This window comes from Danio rerio, chromosome 18, assembly GCF_052040795.2.
Source record: "Danio rerio strain M-AB ecotype USA chromosome 18, GRCz13ab, whole genome shotgun sequence".
NCBI lineage: Eukaryota > Metazoa > Chordata > Actinopteri > Cypriniformes > Danionidae > Danio > Danio rerio.
This window is the reverse complement of record NC_141038.1, coordinates 13,801,704-13,827,291: the sequence shown is the minus strand read 5'-3', so window position 1 is coordinate 13,827,291 and position 25,588 is coordinate 13,801,704. Positions and strand designations below refer to the sequence as shown.

Sequence of the window (25,588 nt, the reverse complement as noted above, 5' to 3'; positions counted from 1 at the left end):
CCCCCCCGTAATTTGCACCCTGGCAACCCCTGATAAAGTACTAGGTCAAAGGAAATTAATGAATGACTTATGTTCTTAATAATCCATATTTCTAGTTTTGATATATTCACTGAAGGAAAAATACTAAATATCTTCACAGAACATGTTCCTTACTTAATATTCAAAAAAAAAATCTCGAAAAACTAAAGTCAGTAATTTGACCTTATAATTTATTCTATTTCAATTAATTTTCTTTCAAATTGCCCCCAAAAATGTTATTTACACTGTTAAAAAAATATATGAACAATTAGTCCTGCCAGCATATGTTTTTAGTTCATTGTAACTTATTAAACTACGTTAATCGTGTTTAAATTTAATTTTATAAGTTATGCAAGCAGTTTTTGGTCAGTTTAACATAATATAAGTTTAATGGAAATTTGACTCAGCTTAAAAATTTAAGGTAACCAGGAATTTTTTACAGTGTAGAGCTTTTTTGAAAAATAGAATAGCTCTGTATTACAATTGTATTTCATGTGGTTGAAAATCTGGATTATTCTGCCAAATATAGATTTCTTGAAACTGGTAGTTTGCAAAATATTTTGAATATTCAAATATTAAAAATATGCAAATATTTAAGTAGATTTAGTGGCTTTGACATTAGCACCGTTGAACATGATTGTTATTAAAAAAAGAAATAATGTTCTTTAAAGGCAAAACAAAAGCTCTTACTATCAAATAACCTCATAGCTCGTAGGTCTGCCTATAAATGTGAATGTACAAAATCAATTTCTTTATTGTGAAAATGAATGAGTTTTTTTATTTCTGCAACCCAACTGTTCCACTCTATTCCATTTCGAGATGTTGATGCCACAGAAGCTTTCCTCTCTTGTTTGTTTTATTTAGCTAAGCAGATCTGCTAGTTTCATCATGCTTAATAGAGACTCCATTAGCATTTAAAAAATCTATTATATCCTCGCGAAAACATACTTGTAGCACGCTGATTATAAACAGGTCATGTGGAACTCAACAGATCTGATGATCCATATATTTCACTGTGATTTGGTATCGCAACACTGGGTTTTAATAATCTCCTAGATTATGAACTAAAGCAGATTGAATTATCCAGGTTGCTTAGTCTGCAAATGCACCTACAAAGCCAACATGCCTTTGAATTATTCATTTGAAAGGAAGGAAAGAGAATATTTTAAGTCTGATTCTCATTATATTCTAAATGGGTATGTAATTTATGTTGGTTTTTTTGTATTAAAACAGTTTTTCTGGCTAGGTGAGGATAATGGAGTCAGGTCTTGCTGACCAGCATGAAGTGAATGTATCACTGATGAATGTGTGCTGATATCTGCAGATCATCACATCAGCGCCTTAAGCTCAGCCTGGAGGGCTCGGTAGTCCTGAGCTGAAAAAGTGTCGCACTTTTACTGCAGAGATAGAGCTTTTCTCCGAGATCTCCTTCTGTTCTCTGCTTATCTGATGTTTATTGCAGGCACTGCTGCCCTCTTTGGCCAAATGTTGCATTGCATTTAATCCTCATTTAGATACTGTACATGATTCAAGATGATGATCATACCTGTCAACATTGGGATGTTAAAATAAGAGATATGCCCACCATAAAATAAATAAATAAAATTTCCCCAAATCAATAAATATATTTTTTTCTGGAGCTGTTTCATTGTAAATAAACAGTTTAAATGGTAAGTGATAAGTTTTATTATTACTATTTACAAAGGAAAAAATAAATAGTATACATTAGCAGCAAATAAATTAGTAAACAGTTTAGCTTTTTAAAATTAATAGCTATTATAAAGAAATATAATCAAGTTATCAAATCTCATTAATCTGTTCCTCACTGTATAAATTACACATTCTGATCAAACAGCAACGAATAAATATCATTCATATAGATTTTTGATTTTTGAAAAAAAAAAAAACACCAAGATCGACATCTTTAGATGTTATTATTATTAATTATGTGGATATGTCTGTTCAAACATGCACCCAAAACCCAGACTTTCGCTCCACTTCAAATCGTATGTGCAGAATCTGTTTGGGAAAAAACGTCTATTTATCACTATAGAGTGCGTCGAGGGGTGCGTTTTCATTTTCCTGTAATGAAAAAGAAGGGAATCGTGCCATTTGTATATTTTCTTTCGTGTTTTCTTGCCTAAATAAAACGAATGCACAGAACAGACTCGCATTGAAGAGCAAGGGGCGCCCCCTGGTGGCTCAGCGGTATGGGTTGCATATAGGGAGGATTGGCTCTTAATGTTTATTGCCACCCTTCATAGAAAGAATGAAAATACGGGAGAAATATGGGAAAATACCTTTACGGGATGTTAGCAGGATAGAACTAAAAAACGGGAGAATCTCGGGAAAAACAGGAGGGTTGACAGAATACAGACATTATTCTATCTACATTAATTAGCAACATTAGTTAATGTGTTCATTTTTACTCATAGTGCATTAACTAATGTAAACAAGCACAATTTTAGATTTTAATAATGCATTAGTAGGTGTTATTAATAATAAATGCTGTACAAGTATTTTAGTTCATTTTTAGTTCATTTCAATTTTTCTAACATTGATTAAAGCTTGTAGTTAAGTGTGTTCTTAATGTTAGTGCTTAAAGTTTGGGATTAGGTTTTATTTTATTAATCAAGAATGCATTACATTTATGACATTTAAATGTTTACAACAACTGCTGTTCTTGTGAAGATGTTTTTTTGGTGGAAGACTGTATAGGATAAACAGCTCAACCATTTTCAACAGTGAAAATCGTAAGAAATGTGAATTGTGCATCAAATCAGCATATTAGAAAAAATCTCTGTTGGATCACGTGACATTGGCGAGTAAAGAAATACTGAAAAATCTACTTTTTTTTATTACAGACAGAAATGTCTTTTAAAAAAAACTGCAACCTTGGTGAGAAAGATGCTTTACCTTTTATAAAAACATTACAAAATCTTGCCAATTCCACACTTTGGAACATTTCTGCACTCATAAAAGGACATTTTTTAATCATGCTTGTTTTGTTTGTTTCAGGAATTCCCATCCCCATGGCAGCCATTACAATCCCATTATGCAACAGCCAGCCTTACTGGCAGGTCACGTCACCCTGCCCCCTCAGCAACCTCTTAATGTGGGTGTGGCTCATGTCATGAGACAGCCATCCAACAACCAATCAAACTCCAAAAAGAACAAGCAGCACCAGATGAACAACAGGTCAGATATCCCTTACTTTATACAAACAAGCAACAAAAATGCACCAGATTTACTGTGTTTAGATTCGGTGGAAATCAGACAGGATATTGTTTTAAGTGTTCAACTTTGACAAAAAACCTTTTTTGGGATGGGGTGGCACAAGGATCACTGGGATTAAAGGGATAGTTTACCTAAAAATGAAAAAATACTGTTTACTCACCCTCAATTGCTGCTCTGGTTTCTTAATTCTGATGAACTATTAGGACAGTATTTGAAGAAAGCTGGAATTAGGTAACCAATCACTTAAAATAATAATAATAATAATATTTTGGAAGTCAATAGTTACTGGTTTCTAGCATTCTTCTTTTATTTTTAGCAGTAAAACGAAACTTAAGCAGGTTTGTGACAAGTGAAGGGAGAGTAAACGATGACAGAATTTTTTGTTTTATGGTCAGCTATCCCTTTAAAGCAATTGTAGTATAAAAAGGGAATACACAACTAAAATTTCTGAAGGTTACACTACTGGAGGCAAACATGAGCAGAAAGTGTACAGGCCCTTGAATGACAGCACATCTGCAGCCACAGCACATTACTAGTCTTTCACATTAGTGATGCACAGGGAAGACTCCACATGTTGCTGTAGTCCCTTTAGGATGGCTTTAGGTTTCAGACACTTTAGAACAGCTTACCATCTTGCCAAGTCAGTGAAAACTGGAAAGTTAAGCTGCCAGTTAAATAGGGCTTGTCAGATAATTCAGGAATTTGGCAGCAGACACCAGATTAACAGCAACAACTTGCGGGTACATTTACAAGTGTTCTGTCATTTTTATCAATGTTTTTATTTCTCTAAATAGCTCACTTAAATGGATAGTTCACCCAAAACTGAAATAATCATTTACTCACCCTAATTAAATAAATATATTACAAAAGTACTGATATATATTCTTTCACAGGAACGTGTCAGGGTACGACGTGTCCTCCACCCAGCCGGTGACGTCACCTCAGCGCTCCAAACGGGTGAAAGAGAACACCCCGCCTCGCTGTGCCGTGGTTCAAAATGGCCCTCCCTCCACCTGCGTCCCATCACAGACCTGCACAGGCGGTGGATGGGGAGGTGAACAGGCATGTAGCACTACTCGAGACCACCACGGTCAACACAACCCACCACGCCAAACCATCATCATCCCCGACACCCCGAGCCCAGCGGTCAGCATCATCACCATCAGCAGTGACACGGATGAGGAGGATGACCTCAAACAACCCACTAACACCAGGTCAGAAAAATGGGTCGAGCTGTAATGAGACATATTTGTGAGCTAAAGCGGGAAATGATGTAGGGCATAATCTGTTTTTTTTTTCCCAGTAGGAATTGATTAGATTGTGTTAATGTTTGGATTATTGAATAGAACTTAGCTGGATGAGGAGACTATTGTCATCTGCAGAGTTGCTTTATTTAAAGAATATGAACCCAAGCTGTTTAATGATTAATTAATTTTGCAGCATCAACAATCATTTAATTTTCAAAGTGTAAAGTAACTCATTACTTTTTTTTTTAAGTAATAATATTTAAGTTACTGTTTTTAAAATATAATGTGAGTTACTTGTTAGTTTAATTAATTAGCTTTAAAAAAAATCATTCATTTATTATTTGTTATTGGCTTAGCCCCTTTATTATTCTGGGGTCGCCACAGCCGAATGAACCACTAACTAAGCCGAAAAGAAAATGAATGAATGAATGAATGAATGAATGAATGAATTAATTAATTAATTAATTAATAAATGATTGGATGAATAAATGAAATGATACAATTCTTGAGGTTTTTTAGGACAACTTAATTGTTTTATGTTCAATCTACTTAAATTTAGAAAAACAAACAAGGTAACTTAGTTCCTTTATGTTGTCCTAACACAAATCAATTGTGTGGAACCCATCATTATGTTTATTCCAGACTTGTTTGAGTTTTCTTCTTCTGTTGAACACAGTAGAAGATATTTTTAAGAATGTTTGAAACTGGTAGCTATTAGCTATGCTTCCATCCAAAGACGCGAATTATACTTTGCGCAAAACAGGGAATATTGCATAAACCATTAAAACCAGCTAAATCCACATCTGCTTTTTATGCAAAACCCTCTAAATCCACCTATTGGAACAAGACCGTGTAATTAGCTAAAAATGAAGATGCCATTAGAAATTATTTTACCAAACATTAAACACATTTCACAAACCACCTGAAATTTAAAATATATAAATCTGTCATGCAAGTGGTGGTTCATTCTGTTGTGATAAATCAGGGAAAAAACTGAAGGAAAATGAATGAAATCTGTCAAGTAAGTGCATTAATCGATAACATTAAACTGAAATGAATTAAATCTTTACTATCTGTTGTCATTTTTGATATTTAGGATTTGGATTTAATGTAAGTAAAACAATTTAAACATTGCAAATTTTGTAAGCGAAGCTTGGTAGAGTCAAATAATGTAGTGTAAAAACATTGTGAAACACCAATATCTGTGCATTGTGCATTACTATAAAAAGCTTATCAGATTTATAGGTATTATGAAGTAATATAAATAATGTATAGTTTTATACATTATATTTATCTTTTAAAAATAGCTTAAAATAGCAAATAAAACACAAGGTAGGCTCACTGGGCAAAAAGGAGATGCCTCTCAGACAATTTTAGAAGCTGCCATTCATTCATTCATTGATTCTCCCCATGCTTAAGGTCTTGGTCCTGTGTTTATCCTCATAGCATCCACGTGGGATAAAAGAACGGCATCTTAACTCTGTCTTTCCTGAAATGGAGTTGCAGTTTACTGTATAGTAAACGGACTCATTTAAAGTAGTGGCAGTGTAAACAGGGCCAAAGATTCTTCTAAATACAGTGTTTTATGTTCAACAGGAAAAAGAAACAATTTATATTGTTTAATGTGCTATATAAGTAAAGGTAAGCTTGATTAATGTTATTTGTTAATGTTTTTTTCCATCCTGTGTGCTTGATTTTGTCAAAGTCATTTCAGAGGCAAAGCTATTACAATTTGATGAACGTTTATAAAAAACAATTTGTGGAATCACTGATGAATCATGAGCTACAAGTCCAGGCTCCATTTTGACATTTAAATGCCTATTCAGATCAGGGAAAATACTAGATAATGCCTTAACAATGAATTATGGGGTTTGGGGAGCTTTATGTACTGCTCAACAAATACACAGTGAAGTATTATTACACAAAAAGTGCTTGAATAACCTCACAAGCAAACCACTTTGTTTGTATTTCTAACGAGTCACTCAAGCATTATAATTAACCTACGGTTTTATGTTGTTTACAGCACATCATCCAAACAGAGGAAGAATGTCATCAGCTGTGTGACCGTTCACGATTCCCCTGACTCTGATTCCAGCAATACCAGCCCTTACGCTGTGGACTCCCGGACCAATGGCCCCAACGCCAATGGCTACGACTCTAAAGGTGCAGTCCTGGATAACTACAGCAATGGGAACCCCCGCACCATCATCATCCCCCCGCTGAAGAGCCAGACCAGCGAAAATCTGGGAGAGTGTGATAGACTCTTGCCTGGTGAGACAGGGGAAAGGCTGATAAGATGACAGAGAAAAAGGGGATTCTGGCAGGGCCTGAATCAAGCATCAATTTAAAGTGACAATTCACTGACAGCCTCTGATATGCAGCGCAGATTTATGTGGCATTTCAGAATCTATGGGTTGTAAATATAGTTTGAGAGGTAATTCAGCTAAGCTTGCCAGAGGAATATTTTATGACAATGCAAGCTCAAGTGGGATGACTGTTATTGTTTTTTAAATAGTATTATACAGAGTTCAGGAATACTTTATAATTTGTCAGTCATAGCATTCTGCTGTGAAATACATTTTAATGATAATATTTACACACTTACTACAATTAACACAATATAATCTGTATTTTATATTTTTAAATGTATATATTCCACTTCTATTTAATTTATATTTAACACAATATAATCTAAATATGTTTAAATATATGTTATGTTCAGTGTTGCCAGATATAGCGGACTTTTTCCAGCCCAATATCTGTCCAAAACCCGCCAAAGCGCACAAAAAAATCCCCAAAATATTAGATTAATATTTTATTTAATTGTAATGTATTTAAATTAAGCTAGTTACTTTGACTGTGATATTTTTAACTATACAACAACCAACACCAGCAGTCACAGAACCACAGCAGGCCCCCTCTCACCCACAAACTGCACTTAATGTTAGAGTATGTTTTACTTTAGAAATAGGTTAAATTCTCCCCGGTTGGTGTTTTAAATTCTTATGAACATAATTAGGTGCTGCTTGTCAATCAGACAATGCTTCTAAGTTTGTTCTTGCTGTCAATTGCGGAAAAAAATTGATAAAATGTCATGATGAACCCCTGTGAGTTTTACTGCAGGCGTTGCGAGATGTGCGTGCACAAGAGGGGAGTTAGATTTGTCGGTCACACTTTACAATACGGTTCATAAGTTAATGTTAATTAATGCATTTACTAACATGAACAAACTATGAATAATACATCTACTACCGTATTTGTTCATGCTAGTTAACGTTAGTTAATGAAAATACAGTTGTTCATTGTTAGTTCATGTTAACTCATGGTTTATTAACTAGTTATGTTAACAAGCATGGACTTGGATGTTAATAATGCTTTAGTTAATGTTCAATTATGATTAATAAATACTGTACAAGTGTATTTCATTATTAGTTAGTAAATGCATTAACTAATGAACCTTATTGTAAAGTGTTACCGATTTGTCCAAGGAGTCAGATTTTGATACAACTTTCCTTCACCTCCTCTTGTGGGTGGGCGCACGTGGTTTGCGCTATGCACTGGTCACTACTAACTTAATGGAGTAGGAGCACAAGAGTTATGTTTTGTTGAATAAGTTGCAAATAAAAGTTACGTTTCAAAAACACCCATATTTTGTCAATCCGCCAATGCCATTTTTTACCCGCACAATCAAATTTAAAACCGCCCAATCTGGCAACACTGTGTTTTCATTATTACCTTATAAAATCTAAACAATTATAAGGAGTATATTGTAATAAATACATTAATTAATTTTCTTTAGAAAACAATTTATTTCTTTAGACATCTCTAATCCGATTATCGTTTATTTTTTTATTTACTTTAGGAAGTGGAACTGTTATAATTGAGATGCCAGCTTTATTGTTGTTACTCATAAAAAAAAATTGCTTAATATATTTGATCAATTCCAGCAGATGTCATGAACCACCAGAACTCCACCTACAAGTTCAAAACCTCCAATGGAGGCTTCTCTGGCAACAACCACACATCAGGAGGAGTGACAGGAGGTGGGGCATACCGGCAGCAGCGCACAGGACCACACCCCTTTCAGCAGCAGCCTCTAAATCTCAGCCAGGTATTTCCATTGATTATCTTATATCAGCTTTCTTAGGCCCCGTTTACACTGTCAGGTCTGGATGCCCAATTCCGATTTGTTGCCTATATCTGAATTTTTTTTGCCTGTCCATTAACACGTTCTTGTAATTGTGACCCATAACCAATTCATGTGTTCACACTTACCATAAAAATTACAATGTTGTGCATGCGTAAAGGTGGGTTTTAGCATCTGCGCCACACTAGCCTCGATTGAAGAAATTGTCTTGCTTTACACGGTCATAGAACAGATCCGATCTGTGTCACATATGAGCAAAAAATCAGAACTGGGTCACATTTAACTGGTAGTGTAAACGGGGCCATAGATCATATATTAATCTATAAAAGTAATACGGTCATATCACCTCATTTAGGCCCAGCAGCACATGGCAGTTGAGCGTAACGGAGGTCACCGGCGGCAGCAGGCATACATCACCCCCACTATGGCCACCCAGGCGCAGTACTCCTTCCACAACAGCCCCACCCACACGGCTAACGTTCACCCGCACCTGGCCGCTCCACATCTGCCTGGGCAACCACACCTCTACACTTACACTGCCCCTGCTGCCCTGGGCTCCACTGGCACAGTGGCCCACCTGGTCGCTTCGCAGGGTTCAGCTCGTCACGCAGTCCAGCACGCCAGCTATCCTCCAGGCATTGTCCACCAGGTGCCTGTAAGCATGGGTCACCGCGTGCTGCCCTCGCCCACCCTTCACCATGGCCAATACCAGGCCCAATTTGCCCACCAGACCTACATCAGTGCTTCTCCTGTCTACACTGGATACCCGCTGAGCCCCACCAAGATGAACCAGTACCCTTACCTCTAAAGCTGAAACACTGGAGCCCAGCCAATCGCTGCTTACCATTTCTCCCCTTATCCCACCTAGAGACAGAGAGACATGCTGAAGCCTATCGACCCTTAACCCCATCCCCTTGTTCCTGTCATGCTTAAACTTGAAGACAATGAAGACGCCGACGGATAGAGGTAGTGTACTCTGAGAGGGAACAGAAGGGTACTGAGGAACTTTCTTTTCAGATGAGTTTTATTTCGCCTTCTCAAAAGGGCCAGTTAACGTTTTATTTCTTGATCTGGAGGTTTTGTTTCTTTTAAAACAGAAGGAGTTTTGTTTTGTTTTTCTTTCGCAACAAGGTCTCATCAACAGGCCGTTTGGGAGAGACAGAGTTCCATTCAGCGGAGATTTTGTTTGCTTTTCGCTTTCTTGAAATCATTCACTGACTGTTGAGCCGAGGTCACGACGTGGATGTTGTGAATTCCTACATGATTTTTTTTTGGATAAGGTGAAATACGGATATCTGCTGCTCTTCAAAGAAAAAAACAACAACGATGGCCTTGAACTGTCTTAAACGTTTCCAAATTAAATGCGACGAGCGGTATTGTGCATTCTCCGCTGCGCTCTCTCCGAAAAAAGAAGAAAAAAAACACCTGGAGGAATCTTCTGGAAATAGGACGACAAAACTTTTTAGTGTATTTATAGACTTTTCTTTGTTTTGTGTTCACAATTAGAAAAGGAAATATGTTTGTCATACCGTAGTTCGTTAGCTGGGCCCCTCTTTGTAGAATGTAGCAGTCTGCACCCGTTGATTTAATGAAGAACCTTTCTGATACCAATAGATACTCGTTTTTCCTCTTTCAATGTGATTGCACAAAGTGGTTACAATAACATAGGCATGTTCAACACGGTAGTCAGTTGTGCGTTTGCGTGCATGTGTGCGCTCAGCACATCTGTGCGACGTATTCCTCCACAGTCTTAGGTTTATCATTGTTACCTCGTAGTGCCTTACATATATTACGACAGTTTACTTGGCTGGAAACCCTCTAGAACCAGATGCTAGTCAGAGAGTTGGCTCCTAGGTTGAACATTTTCATCCGAGCTGTTTCCTGTGTGTGTGTTTTGTTTTGTTCTTTAAGTTCCAGGCGTAAGCGATAGCCCTAAACGTTATTTAAATGCTTCTCGTTTAGCGTGCATGAGGTCTTTTACATTTAAAGATAAACGTACTTGCCTGGGGTAATGAACCAAAGTCGTCATTTTAAAGATAAGTAACTTTTGTTCTGGATAGTGGATATAATTATATATAGCGTATTTACTGTACATACCGTAGCTATGCGTTTTAGTCACCTTGCGATCAATGCAATGACACCTGATTTATGCTGTACATGTCATGAAAGGGAGACTAAAAGGATATTTGACGGAAAAAGCCAAGTATCATTCAATCAGTTTGAGATCGGGAGCACAATTTGTTTAATATTAAAATAAAACACACCAGGTCTAAAGAGGTTGTCTGTTTATGGAAGGCTGGACTTGAGCCAGAAGCAGAAATGGCTTAGAAACCTGGGAGGGTTCGAGAAGGAGATTCTTGTTAGGAGTGGATGAGGTTGCGAACTTGTGGATTTTGATGGGAATTGTTGGGAAGCGAGAGGGCGAATTCCACATTTTTAATGAGAATTAGCATGTTGGCTTTGAGCATGTTGGTATTGTAGATGCTGAAGGAAGCCGTGCAGCGTGACTGCACACCACACTCTGAGTTAAGTGCTCAGTCGAGGTTCTGCAAAGATCTGTGGGGTTTTGATTCTCACGTACACTTTAGGGGTCCAAACAGCCCCACTGCATGAGGATGTCAAGAACAACATGCACCGGAAATCAAAATTGGCTTAGTCTTTTTTTCACTGGTTGTCTTACTGTAGGACTCACTAATGCTACCGGTGTCACGTCAGTAAAGAAATAATGAAAGTGTAGAAAACTGTGGGCCAATGCTTGTCTTATTGCTGCTTAATTTAAAGTTGATATGCTAGCCAATCATTTACACCGTGTCCTAACCATGTGCTCTGCAGTAAAGTTATTTAAAAGATAAGAAAGAATTATATAGTATATTATATATACTCTATCTTTAAACATATTGGTGTTATGTGTCATAATTAAAAAAAGAAAGAAAACTATGCTTTTATTCAGGAAGCACTGATTGATCAAAAGTGAAAATAGAGACATTTTTAATTTTACAAAATGTTATTTTAAGTATATGCTGTTCTTTTAAACGTTCTATTTTTCAAAGTATCATGAAAAAACTGCCTCACAATTTCTCAACATAGACTCATTCTGAAAGCGTAGTCCTATATACATTTCTGGAGATCGGAAATTATGTAGCCAGAAGTACTCATGCGTACTACATGAAATTTTTTAAATAAACACTACATGGCAGTATGTTGTCGTTCCTTTACCAGCTTACTGCTTACCTTTGTATGGACGGCTTTCTAGCTGTTACCAGTTCGTCCAGTTAGCTCTTCATGTACATCGGTGGACTTTAGACTCTAAGAGGAGATGACCAGGTTGATGGGGTTCGAGTCTGGTGAAAAACGCTTCCAGAAAGCGGGTAAAACAAAAACAGAACATGAAAATTAAATGAACAAGTAAATAACAAGGTGAAAATGTGGTAAAACATGGTAAAAATCAGGCTTTTCTTTTTCTGAATTGCTTTTTAAGTTTGTCAGTTGGTTTTAGGGAACAGGGTGAGCAGGTCAATCTGTGTTTTTTAAAATACTATTGGTTGGGTTAAGGAAAGGAAGGGGTGGGTCAGTCAGTCAAACAGTCAGTCAACAGCGCACTCTGGTGGAGAACAACAGGCACTTATGGCACTCGCGAGAGAAATTTGAGATCTCAAAAAACGTACACAGTGGCCTCTCGTGGATTTGTGAAAAAAAAAACTGCAAAAAAACGTAGTTCCTGGGAAGTATTTAACGGTCTCCAGTAATGTACAGAAATGGCTACTGAGAATCCACGACACACCTCCACAGTAAAGTGCGTGAACCTGCAACATGGTATTACACCAGAAATACATGGCCAACAGGGGGCAGTTATGTAACATGGTAAGCATACTGAACTGATCCAATATACTGAGCACGTGAGCTACCTGTAAACGGTGTGAAAACGCCATTCTTTAGGCAGCTGTGTGTGTTATCTTTTACTATAGAGTTTAACTGGTTAAAATGCCGATTTTGAAGTGTCTATTTAGGCTAAGAGCAGATAGCGCACCTCTTTGGAATAAGCTGTATACAGAGTTACATTATCAGAATGAGCCTGGGTTGCAATTTCTACAAAAATATTAAGTTAATGAAAAATAATAATAGCTGTAATAAATGTTTCTTCGCCAAATGCAGCATGATAAAATGATTTCAGAGGGATTGTGTGAAACTGAGGACTGGAGTTATGATGCTAAAAAATTGCTTTGCTTAGGAATAAATTGCAGGAAAACAAAAGAATGTTATATATTTAACAAAAAAACAGATATTCAAAATTGTACCAATATTTCACAGTATTACTGTTTTACTGTACTTTTGGCCAAATAAATGCAGCATATGAAACTTAAAATAAATAAATAAATAAATAAAAATTAAATTAAACTGTGGCACCCACAAACTTGAAAATCAGTACAACCATAAGGAAAAGGAAAAACTAAACAACTAAAAAAAAAAATATTATATCATTATTTAATGGATTGGAATAAATATAATAAAGTGACAAAAATAAAAGCAAGAATAGACAGAACACCTGCTGCAATATCTACTGTTTAGCCCCGCCCTCATTGAAATCTCATTGGTTCAGAATAGTTTGCATAACTTAAAGCTAAACCTCAGATATGGATTGGCTTTGCTTTAGCGTTTTTTATGCATCTGGTTAGGACACAGTGCTTGTTTTGTTTTGATGTTGTCTAACGTGCACATTCTTATAGAGCAAGGGTCACCCATCTTGTTCCTGGAGGTACGGCTCCCTGCAGGGTTTAGCTCTAACTTGCCTCAACACATCTGCCTGGTTGTTTCAGGTATACCTAGTACAACCTTGATTACCTTGTTGGGTGGGTTTGATTAGGGTTGAAGCTAAAATCTGCAGGACACCGACCCTCCAGGAACAAGTTTGGTGATCCCTGTTATAGAGTATGAATTACAGTATATTCCGTCTGCCCTACTTGCATTTGAAGTAGTTTATGTTATTCTGTTGCTAGTTATGATGTGTTCTCGTATAGAGTGTTGCAATAATGTTTGTGGATGTTTATTCATTAATTGTCTTTTTTTATATATTTCAAGCATCGTCTCTTTGATTTCTGGTGGTCACTGTGTAATTGTGATATTTAGTATTCTACATCTGGTAGAAAGCATTGTCCAATGTGCTCGGCTAAGGTCTGACACTATTGTAACTCAAGCCTTCCAACTGGAGCTCGTCAGATTGATTCATAAAGCTGCGTGTTATGACGTAGAATGCCAATAGACTTACGTTGTTAATGTTGTATGTTTGCTTAAGCTTAAGTTGGATGCTCATTCAAGCACACAGTTGAGAAAGGCTCCTTCGATGTTAGTTGCATAAAACATTCCATTCCGGAAGGAGCCGTTTCTGACTGCACTGATCTGTAGTCTCCAGTCTGTCTCACCTCACAGGGACCGGCCTGTACGACCAAATCGGGACTCCGCTGGCATTCAAGGACTTTTTTGTTCTTCCCACCAAAGAAATTCAGCATGTCGTTGATGCACAGACGTGTCTCTTGCTGAAATGGAAAAGATAGACTGAGTTTGAGTCATATTTGGAAAGCATAAAAAAAAAAGAAACAGATCAGGTCGGTGTCAGAAAGAATCCTGTAGATGGCATACACACAATGAGATGACATAAATAATGCACTCTCATGATCTTAGTGCAGTTGCTGTTAGCACAGTGTACTCCATCGTTTTTGTACCGTTCTTATATCTTTTATCAGTGTTAGCGAGTACAAATCTCCCAGTTTTTGGATCTGACTAGTGTAGGAAAAAACGCCTTTGTTTTTGTTGTTTTTTGAAAAATGTCAAAGCTACACTTTGTTTATTAAAGCTGCCGTGTGTGATTCTGTACTAAAGTTAAATGTAGAATGACGTACTGAAGAGGCTTCACTATGACACAGCGGCATGTAAGATGGGGGTGTGGCTTTTTTTATTTGACCACTGGAAAGTCTGGGGTGCGTTTTGAACATTTTAGCAGTTCTGCTGCCACTAGTGATGCAGAAATTATACTGCAGCTTTAAGTTTTGGCTTTTGCAAGCTTTAATATGTTGGTTTAAATTATAGAGGACGCTTACACGACACTGTTTGAAACTAAAACGGAAGATTTGTTATGCTTTTGTCCGTTCATTCACATGCATTTTTTTGGGGTCTGAAAAGAAATCTTTGAAAATGGGCTTCAAAGTACCAATATAATTTCTGTGTGTGCAAAAAAAAATGGTTTACATGGACATCAGTAATCGAATTGTTTGCCTTAATAAATGAATGAATAAGAATGAATAAGAGAATAATATGATTAAGGTGTTTACATGAGTTTCACATGTTATAGCACATAGTTCAATTAACGTCACTGCGCTATTCACATTTCCTCATGTAATTTTGTATGTGTCATTCTTAATTTGTCGACTTTAACTGCATTTCGTTACTTTAACTTTCATTTGGGAACATTTCATGCATGCCCCGCTTGAAAAACAAGATATTAACCGCTGGAATAGTGTAGTTTTAATGGAATTTGATATTAATATCCTTTTGCAAAATGCTGTGAAAATCCTACATGACAGTAATAGTTTAAGATGTTTACATGTCTGTACTGCTCTTCAATAATGTCTCTAAAATCTGCATACTCCACAATTCGATTTCTGTTTTGTTCGATTATGACCTTAATCAGATTAAATAAATCAAAAATAGCTGTTTACATGGTAGACTCTTAATAAAATCCGATTATTGGTGTCCATGTACTGTAAACATACTCAATTAAGGATTACAGGAATATGTTTGAAACATTCAAGATACTACAATGTGACATTGTCACTTGCCTGGCATGCACTACACAGACCTTTTAGAAGTCGTCTGTATTTAAAATGAAAAGTGTAATGTCGTGTAAACGTACTCCCAAAATATTTAAAAACATTTGTTCTCCTTATAGTGGCCTATGAATTAAATCAGTGCTGTTACCTTTAATGAAATTGTCCCTATTATGAAATGAATGTACAATTAGAGAAACAAAATCTGATATGTATTACGATCGCTATGGTTAGTAATCACAGCAAAGTCTCAAAAGAATGAAATTACTTTAATCAATAATTCAATTTTAATTGTCATCCACATTATGCATTTTAATGTGTTTAGAATCGTGTTTGATGTGTAAATCATGAAAAGATCTATGAAGACAGTCATTTTGTTACTGTCAAACATTTAACCTTTTTTTTTTTTTTTGCAACTTTCCAGCAAACAATCTAATGTTTAATAGACATCTAAACGTAGACAGCTTGGCTAAAATAAGGCTAAACTTGGGCAGTCAGTGATTATCTAATAGACATCTAAGAATAGCCCAAAACTAGACTAGTCGTCAGATAGACAGATTAGACAGACTTCATATGTGTAGTCTTTCATTTCTGTTTATTTGATGACTAGTCTAGTTTTGCTCTATTCATAGACTTCTATTAGATTTTCACTAAAACCGAAAAATGTAGCCTTATTTTAGCAAAGACGACTATTTTTAGATGTCTATTAGACATCTATAAGACATCTTTTAAAAACAATACATGCTTGCTGGGTTATGTCAAATAGAAATTCCTTAAGTATCGTACGCACAAAGCTTTAAGGAACCATGAATATGTGCTCTATTTGTGGTTTGGTGAAGCCCAGGGTTTTGTCACACATTGAATATACAACGTACAATCAAAATCCAACTTCCGACTTGACTGAAAAGCCATGGATTCTGCCAATATAAGGATTGAAAAACATTCCTAAACACTCATTGCCAGTCAAAGCCCTGTCGAATGGCTCTCAAAACACTTTTAAAGCACATGATCATGAACTAAAGCTTGCAAGCTTGTATTTTATGTCAATGAAGTGGCCACAGTACTTGTAAAACTGCTTTTGTTCTTCTAGTTTCTGATTTTTTTCTCTCATGTGTGGGCTCATACGCAAGCATTAGAGGTTAAATCAATCATTGAATTTATGTTTGAATGTGCTAAGAGGCCAAATACGACAACACGGCCATCTGCATATTGTTTTAGAACCAAAAAAAGAGCTAAACAATATTCGTTATGCCCAAGAACACTCGTTTTTTTAGTCATAGTCCCTGTCAAGAGTGTTTTACAGAGTGACATTACTACAGATGTGTAAAGCGTAACCTAGTCGCACGTAGAAAAGAAACACCATTGAATGCAAGTGAACTACTTTGTGCAGAACTGTCCTTCATCCCACGAGTCGCCACCGTAACCTGTTATGTAGCTGTGATGCACTGTAGCCGTTTGTGCAGCCATCGAGGAATTTTCTACTTGCACAGCAGCGAACATTCACAGTCGAAATGTAAAAACTAAATATTTTTCTACAATGTTTCAAGACCTAAGAAAGCATCCGACCCCCCGACCCCTGATTTTTGTCGATTGCTGTATGGTTTTCTCAGTAGTGTGTATCACATTAGTTGTTGTCAAAGCTATCGTGTGCTGCAGTATTTCCAGGTATACTTCTTTGTTTATTGTCCTATTTTTTATTATAATTATTATCATTTTGCTTTGTTTCTTGGGGATTTGAAGACGTGTGGTGTCTAATTATTTCGATCTGTTAACGTAGCATTATATGTACCCTGTACCTTAGGCTAATATTATTAAGTATGCTATGAGAATGGATATTTTACTGGCTTTATAGAATGTTAAAATGAATATAATAATGACAATAATAAGAATGATTTAACTCCTAAAAATTGAGTACTTGCTTCTAAGCGCTTGTGTTACCATTACAAATGTTGTGTGCTTCTCTTAATGATTTTCGTTGTAGAAAAAAAAACGCAAAAAAACAAACCTGAGTGAATTTTATTAGGCTTCGACAACTAATGATAGCAGTGTAAATTCATGGAGGATTTTTAACAAACCTGGGGGTTAGAGAAGAATATAGTTATTTTAATCGTTCTATTTACTAACTGTAGGGTGTGAAGGGGCTCGCGTCGTGGTGAACTATGTTATAGCTTGTTATTCACTGTTACTTTTGATCATTTTTCGGTCTCCAAGGTGAATCGAGTTATTAAAGGAAATTTGTATGCTCACATATGCATATTGTATATGTGTAGAAATGTAATCACACTTTGTCTTGGATTTACATTAAACTGTTAAGTCACGGCATCAGTCTTGTATTTTCATGCTGTCGTTGTGAGTTTCTTTCTTGTGTTTAATGCAGAGAATTTTTTTTATGTTCTTGTTGCCTCACGTTCAAGTGCACCAAACATTAAAAAGCTACACATTTAACCACAAAAGACAGGAAAACCAACAATAAAAATGAATATAGTGAAACAAATCTTATTTCCCTTTACTGAATATACTAATAAATGACAGATTGGCAAGAATGCAGGCAGCAAACATTCACAGTCAAAATGTAAATACTAAATATTTTTCTACAATGTTTCGAGACCTCAGAAAGCATCTGACCCCTGATTTTTGTTGATTGCTGTAAGTTTCTTTTTCAGTACTTTGTATCACAAAGCTAGTGTGATGCAGTATTTCAAGGTATACTTCTTTTTTTATTGTCCTTTCTTTTTCCTATTTCAATATTTTTATTGTGTTTTTTTTCCAGATAATTTACAAACTCATAAATGTATATGAAAAAACAGAAGTCCTGTTAGCAAAGAGATGCCATCAAATATATAGCAACAACAAAAACAAGAAAACTGTAGAACTCTTAAATCAAACCTAAACATTTCTCACCCTTTCAAAGCAACATCCTTCGCTATTTTCTGAGGCCTTCTAGAAGTATGCAAAGATTAATCAAGACACTGATAAATAAATAAACAAATAATAATAAAAGTAAATAAATAAACAGGCAGATATAATAGATATATGGGTAAAAATAGAAGAAGAAAATGTAAAGTGAATACTAAAAGTCTCTTTCTCCATTTTGAAAATCTAGTCAGCAGGTTCTGAAATGTTAAGGTTCTCAATGACAGACAGTATGGGACTATAATTTGTTAAATAAATTTGTACTTTTTAAAATTATAATTATTATAATTTTGCTTTTTTTATTGGGGATTTGAAGCATGGTGTCTAATTATTTCAATCTGTTAACAAAAACTAAAACTAATAAACGAAATGGTGCTAAATTTTAACACTACAATTAAAGTTCATTCATTTATTCATTCATTTTCTTTTCGGCTTAGTCCCTTAATTAATCTGGGGTTGCTACAGCGGAATGAACCACCAATTTATCCAGCATATGTTTTACGCAGCGGATGCCCTTCCAGCTGCAACCCATCACTGAGAAACAACCATACACACTCATTCACACACACTACGGACAATTTCATTCATTAATTTTCTTTTCGGCTTAATCCCTTTATTAATTTGGGGTTGCCACAGTGGAATGAACCGCCAACTTATTCAGCATATGTTTTATGCAGCAGATGCCCTTCCAGCTGCAACCTATCTCTGGGAAACATCCCTACACACTCATACACCACGGATAATTTAGCTTACCCAATACACTTATACTGCATGTTTTTGGACTTGTGGGGGAAACCAGAGCACCCGAAGGAAACCCACACGAACGCTGGGAGAACATGCAAACTCCACACAGAAATGCCAATTGACCCAGCTGAGGCTCGAACCTGTGACCTTCTTGCTGTGAGGCAACAGCACTACACCGCGTTGCCCTTAACAATTAAAGTATGAAATGTAAATGGAAATACAAATGTAAGATCTCAGTCAACAAACGTTGATTTTACAACAACACCCATATCAAGCCTGTAGCCAGTCTATTGAAAGAGGTTGTTCTTGTTTCTGAAAAAGTGGACCTTTTTTGCAGTTCTTCACCTCATGCAAGGTTTAAATACTGCATTTTAGTGGCACTAATTTTTGCTGGATCAGCTTGTCGGATGGTAATCATAAGCACACTTTTTGATGTAGTAGAAATATGCGCTTACCATACTATTTTATCACGAAGTATTTATTTACAAATTTGCATTTAAACTGTAAATTATTACAGTTTTAGATACAATGTTATGAGGTTAGCATTTTAAATTTAAAAATAATAATAAAGAAATATGAAAAAAGTAAGGATGCTCCGATCGATCGGCCAAAGATCGGTATTAGCCGATAATCACATTTAATGACTCGATCGGTACTCTCCAATCATACCGATCACAGGGGGTTAAATAGTTAATAATATAACTTCTCGTAATATAATCATTGCAATGAACAGTAGTTTATAAGCCTATTTCCTTTTAGTAAAGAAGCAGTGGATTTATAGGTGTGCAGTTTTGCATCAAATCTGCGCTCCAAATGTTTTCTTATTAGAGAAATTATTCCTTCATTATTTACAATGTTTCCAAATTACATTGTTTGTAATTTTTCTTACCCTTTTTTTGTGTTATATTATTAATTATAAGCTTTATAGTTATAAAATTGAAGCATTAGAATCGGTACTCGGTATCGGCTGATCACCGAGTCAAAAAATCGTTACTTGCTATCGGCTGCAAAAATCCTGATCGGAGCATCCCTAAAAAAAATACTTCTTTTTAAATACAAATTTATTATCATACATCATTTAAGAAGAAGAAAAAAAAAGGAATCTAGTAAAACTTGTTTTAAACTAAAAAGTGTAGCCTATAGGCAATTAAAAACCTGCCCATTTCATTCATCTTTCCTTTTTCAGAATTTGACCACTTGAATCATTAAACATTAAATTTGTCTTAAAGCCTTCTTCTATCTGTAATTTTTACAATTTGTGATGGCATAGCAGTCAAAATTGGGACAAACCAGCCCATGTAAAGGCCAAATTCTGGACTGTATCAGTGGGGGTGGGTCTTTCGACCCTGCATATTGAGAAATGTTTTGTAATAAAAATGAAATGCATTTTTCATGAGCCCAGTTGTTGTTGCTGTTGTTGCCCTCAATAGTCACTAGAGGTCGCTGCAACATAACCAAACTCAACTGAATACTTCTATCAAATCATTTTATAACCATCTAAATCTCCGCACTTTAGAAAAATATAGAGTCTGGAAACTTCCCAGCCTATTTTTAACCAAGCACAGGGGAAAACAACACGCAGCCACACACGATCCGGTAACAAACTGCGTTGCCGTGACACCAACGACGCCGGCGAAGGTGTCAACCTAACCCGGATTACTGAAGGACAGCGCGGGGAGCCAATGACCGTACAGCCCATACGAGAGACTCCGAGTCTTGCTGTCAGGGGAGGATTTAGTGCAATCCCGAGCACAGACTGGTTGCATCTGAGAAAGTGAGTGATGCTCAGACAGGATCCAGACATTATTGAAAAAGAAAGCACCCGTTGTGCCGTGCAATCATGGAAAGCAGAAGTTTTAATTCTTATGTAAACCTGGATTTGAACGCTATCGACTTCACATCGCTGTAACTGTCTGCTTTGAAGGTAAGGAATTGCTTTTGCAAGCCAATGCATGTGCTAAAAGTCTATCTTTTTTTCAATTTAACCACACTCGGCCGCAAGATAAAGTAACTTACACGTACGTGTTTGTAACTACGAGTTAATATGAGTGAAATCCATATCAATTAACCACATATAACGTTATGTAGACGGTGGCTGATTACAATCAATAACGTTAACGTTAAAAGTCTAAAAGACTTTGTTACATATACAACGTTACCATACAGCACCATTTCGGAAATATTAAGTTACGTCCTTTCATTTTTATCAGCTAACCAAATAACGTATAAAAACCTCGTGAAATCGTATGGCTAGCAACTATTTCTCTCATAACCATCAGGAACAGTTACGGGAAATCCCGATAATCCTCGTGCAACCCTCATTTTACCGGGGCTTTAACGCTCACTAGTGTGTTCACAAACCCTTTAAGTTGATTCTAAAATATGCAGTTGGTGTTAGCATGTAAGTTTTGCCGTTTGAAATCAGCACATTATGCAAACAATGTTTGGATCTTGTTGTGGGAGACTCGGATCGTGTGATATTTCACAGTAGAGATGTCCGAGTCGTCAATGAATCGTTATTTTGAACTGGATCTTTTAAGGAACCATTCTAAATGATTCATTCGAGTCATTGAAACGAGAATCGTCTTTCCCTGTAAGTGAATTATATTTGGAAAGACACTTGTGGTAAAATGTGAAAAAATGTTAAAAACAGAAAATTTAGATTAAGTCACATCGAAAAAAAACTGATTTAATCAGATTGAATGTTAATGTAAGTTGTGAATTTATCTTGTATCTCTAATTTGATTCAAAGCTGCAAGTATTTGTCAGAAACATTGTAGTTTATACCACTGGATTCTGTCAGTCTTTTACATGTTTGTGTATGTTATCAGATTCAATTCAATTTTGTATTTTGTTAAAAGTGAACACTTTACTGTTATTTATCTTACCTCACATATTTCCCCCCGTAAGAAAACTTAACCGACCGTTACTCTCGAACTCATTGTTTGTATGACTCAGACTCGCATAAAAACATTATTGCAACACAAACTGCTCGTAATTTACATCAGATATCCTTAATTTATAAAACTTGTTCACAAAAATGTAATGAACACCTGTGAGTGCCTATATAAGAAATGTTTGTCACGATGGAATGAGTGACAGACAACTCGATGACGTAATTGCGCCTCGGTCTTTGAAACGAATCGTTCTAAAGAACCGAGTCGTTGAAATGATTCGGACAAGTTAAGGAACAAAAGGAACCGTGCTGTCCGCGCTCTGCACGAGCGTCACTCCGTCAGCATGGCAATGCTTTTCAGTGGTTAAAATCTACAGCTGTGATTTAAATTTAGACTTTTCCTAACGTGCAAGATGCAGTTTATTCGGTTTGTGATTAAATCGTTAGATCTGGTCAGAGGAGTGTTCATGAAGACATGCTGAAAAAATAGCACTGAAAAGTATGACCTATATAACAGTGGTATTGTTTTCGTCTGCTGCAGTTCACAGCGACTAGTGAAACGCGTGGAATCTCCTCGGATCACCTTGGAAGAAACATGAGTTTCAGTAAATGGAGGGTGTAATGATGGAGGGACGTCGTCAGGTCACCGCGTGCGCGCTGCTGATGCTCGTCTCCGTGGTGATCGCTGATTCACCTGCTGCAGGTAAGTGATGTCATGGTCTGCTTCGTTTGAGATCAGCGATCAGCATCCGGTAACTGGATGTGTTTATTGGCAAGATGACGGGAGTTTAGCCTTTAGCGAGAGACCTTTAAAACTGCTCTAATACCATGCAAAGTTTGAGGGAGGTGTGTGTTTCTCTTAAACAATTCCTTCTCACATCATGGTGAAACTGAAAACAGGTCAGGTTCTGAGTCAGGTGTTTTGTGAATAATAGCATGATGACAAATTATAAAAATAAAAATAAAAAACTAGATGTGAACACTTTTCTTAGCTGTGGGGTTTTCATTTTCTTGTGGTTGATTATTGTAAAACCTTTTACTTAGGAGTTTTTATTATTAAAATATTAATCTTTCCTCAATATTTTTCATTTGTTGAATAGTTTGTGTGTGTTTTATCTTGCTTTTTAAGTTGTTTGATAATTTTGTGGTTATTGACAGCTGCAAGTTTCCTGCAAAATACACTGTGGTCGGCAGATGTTTATCTTGATTAGCTTTTGGATAACTATTGCATATCAAAAACAACTTATTATAAACAGAATACCTTTTTCCATTTTTAGAAAGTTCATTTTGCTATCATCATAACTATATACAATAATACTGGAAATTAGAATTTGTTATTTCCTTGTACTTTTTCCCCTATACTTTGTGACTGACTCAATTTGAAAATGAAAAATTAAAGACTTGAAGCTATGAGTTGAGATGCAGTTAAACGGTTAGTGACAGTTTTTAATTATTTTTTGTATGTTGTAAACAAAGATACAGAGTAGATTTTTTTAACTAAGAGACTCGCGTCATACAGAATGATCTAAATCAGGGTTTCTCTACCATTTTTATTTAAGGGCCCACTTCTTTCTCCAATCATTTTTCGAAGGCCCACCTGTCTGATGTTTTCTCTAAAATGTTTGTATGAAATGCTCATTTAAACCTTTATTTATTAATCGATCTATGAGAGAACCACAGGTCAACAGGGATATTGCAAAAGGCCAGCTTCTGCTTTAACTTGGACTGACTGAAAATCTACTAATCAATATCTATTATTTAAAACTATACAGACAAATGTAAAATACAGTAAAACACCCTAAATCTAAAGCGTCAATCTGATGGCGGTTGAGTTTGCAGCTTGATATTATTGGAAGATCTCTAACAGGAACAGTGAACACCTCCGCTAGAGCATGTCTGAAGCTCATATACAACTTTATTTTACATTCTATAGCAGAAACACATTGAGCCTCGCTATATCCTCCTGTATGGGTGCTTTTCCGTTATAAAACACTCACAGGACGTTAATTTGGACAACTATGTGGATATATTAAATAGTTCACACAAAAATACTGAGAGAGAGACTTTTACTTTCACTTCACGCATAGTTTGTGAAAGAACAGACTTGCGTGTACTAGCTGCAGATGTGATTATGAGGCTGTTTTTGTGCTGAGTTTGAAGTAATCAATCAGTGAACATGGGGAAGTGCATTACTTTAATCATTTTAATATAGCATATTAATAATGAAATCTCCAAATTTTTGTATAATTTGGTAATTTTAAGCTATCTTGTGGCCTACCTGCAGGATCACGGAGACCCATTGGTTGAGAACACCTGATCTAAAGCTTTGAATTCAATATGTTGTCATTTGGTGTACATTTAATAGCATAGAGTCAATATTTGTTTGTATACTTGCCACAATTGACAATATTGTTCAGATGTTTTAATGAGTGTTTAACTGTAGAACAGCAGCCTTATTACTTTGATTATGAGAAATGTCAAACAGCATTATTTTGTTCTTTTGATAAGTTGCAGGGCACTACCTTTTTAACAGGGGTTAGCTTTCTAACTAATGCTTTAAGTCAGGGGTGCCAAACTCAATTACTGGAGGGCCGAAGCCCTGCACAGTTTAGTTCCAACCCTGCTCCAACACACTTACCTGTAGGTTTCAAACAAGCCTGAAGGACTCAATTAGTTTGATTAGGTGTGTTTAATTAGGGTTGGAACTAAACTGTGCAGAGCTGCGGCCCTTTTGGAACTGAGTTTGACACCTGTGCTTTAAGTGAAGCACACTGACTCTGTATGCTGGTTTGGATAATTATGAACCAAAAACTGCTTATGCTTATAAATATGCTTAAACGACTGAAATCATTAGTTTTGTGTTGTCAATTCTTATTGAAGTTTCTCATTTGCTTTATTTTAAATTGTTGCTCATTCATTCAATAGATCATCGTAGATCAGCTGTCAGAGTAAACTTGAGTGCTAGGTGGCATTATTACCTGCCTTTATGTGCTGAAGATTTAAAAATATGCAGTTTTCATTGAGAGTGTGTGGTGTTGACAGTCCATTTACACTACCTGACAAAAGTCTTGTCTCCTATCCAAGTTTTAGGAACAACAAATAATAAGTTGACTTCTAGTTGATTATTTGGTATCAGAAATGGCTTATACTGTAGGAGGCCTCTAGATTACAATTATTTTACCAAAATAAAATATGGTCATGCCTTGATTTTTAATTATTTCATTATGACAGTTAGGTCTGACTTTTCTTGAACAGAAGTCTTGTCACTTAACAGAAATAATGTACAGTAAAGAATATAAAGTCATGGTGCAGTGGAAAAAGAAATAATATTGTGTATGACTCCCATGAGCTTGGAGGACTGCATCCATACATCTCTGCAGAGTCTCAAATAACTTACTAATAAAGTCATCTGGAATGGCAAAGAAAGCGGTCTTGCAGGACTCTCATGACTTGCAGGACTCTTGCAAAATTCTCTGGATTCATCTTTATTGCCTCCTTCTTCATCTTACCCCAGACATGCTCAATAATGTTCATGTCTGGTGACTAGGCTGGCCAATCTTGGAGCACC

The 25,588-nt window shown here is 36.2% G+C and overlaps 2 protein-coding genes across 10 annotated transcripts in view; both read left to right on the top strand.

The window, feature by feature from the left end:
- hipk2 (homeodomain interacting protein kinase 2) overlaps nucleotides 1–17,789 on the top strand; it is a 197,666-nt gene extending 179,877 nt beyond the window's left edge. For 3 of the 5 annotated variants that reach the window (NM_001443904.1, NM_001099985.5, NM_001443906.1), the window contains 6 exon segments: nucleotides 3,037–3,216; nucleotides 4,149–4,469; nucleotides 6,526–6,773; nucleotides 8,450–8,613; nucleotides 9,005–15,664; nucleotides 15,703–17,789. In NM_001443904.1, coding sequence (NP_001430833.1) covers nucleotides 3,037–3,216; nucleotides 4,149–4,469; nucleotides 6,526–6,773; nucleotides 8,450–8,613; nucleotides 9,005–9,457 — 1,366 coding nt within the window. In that variant the 3' untranslated portion in view covers nucleotides 9,458–15,664; nucleotides 15,703–17,789. 5 annotated transcript variants of the gene reach the window in all.
- Nucleotides 17,790–20,860: 3,071 nt separating this feature from the next.
- Nucleotides 20,861–25,588, top strand: part of si:ch211-1e14.1 — a 90,207-nt gene continuing 85,479 nt past the window's right edge. For all 5 annotated transcript variants that reach the window (XM_087292995.1, XM_087292993.1, XM_087292994.1 and 2 more), the window contains exons 1-2: nucleotides 20,861–21,048; nucleotides 22,562–22,723. In XM_087292995.1, coding sequence (XP_087149121.1) covers nucleotides 22,630–22,723 — 94 coding nt within the window. In that variant the 5' untranslated portion in view covers nucleotides 20,861–21,048; nucleotides 22,562–22,629. The remainder of the gene's footprint in view (nucleotides 21,049–22,561; nucleotides 22,724–25,588) is intronic.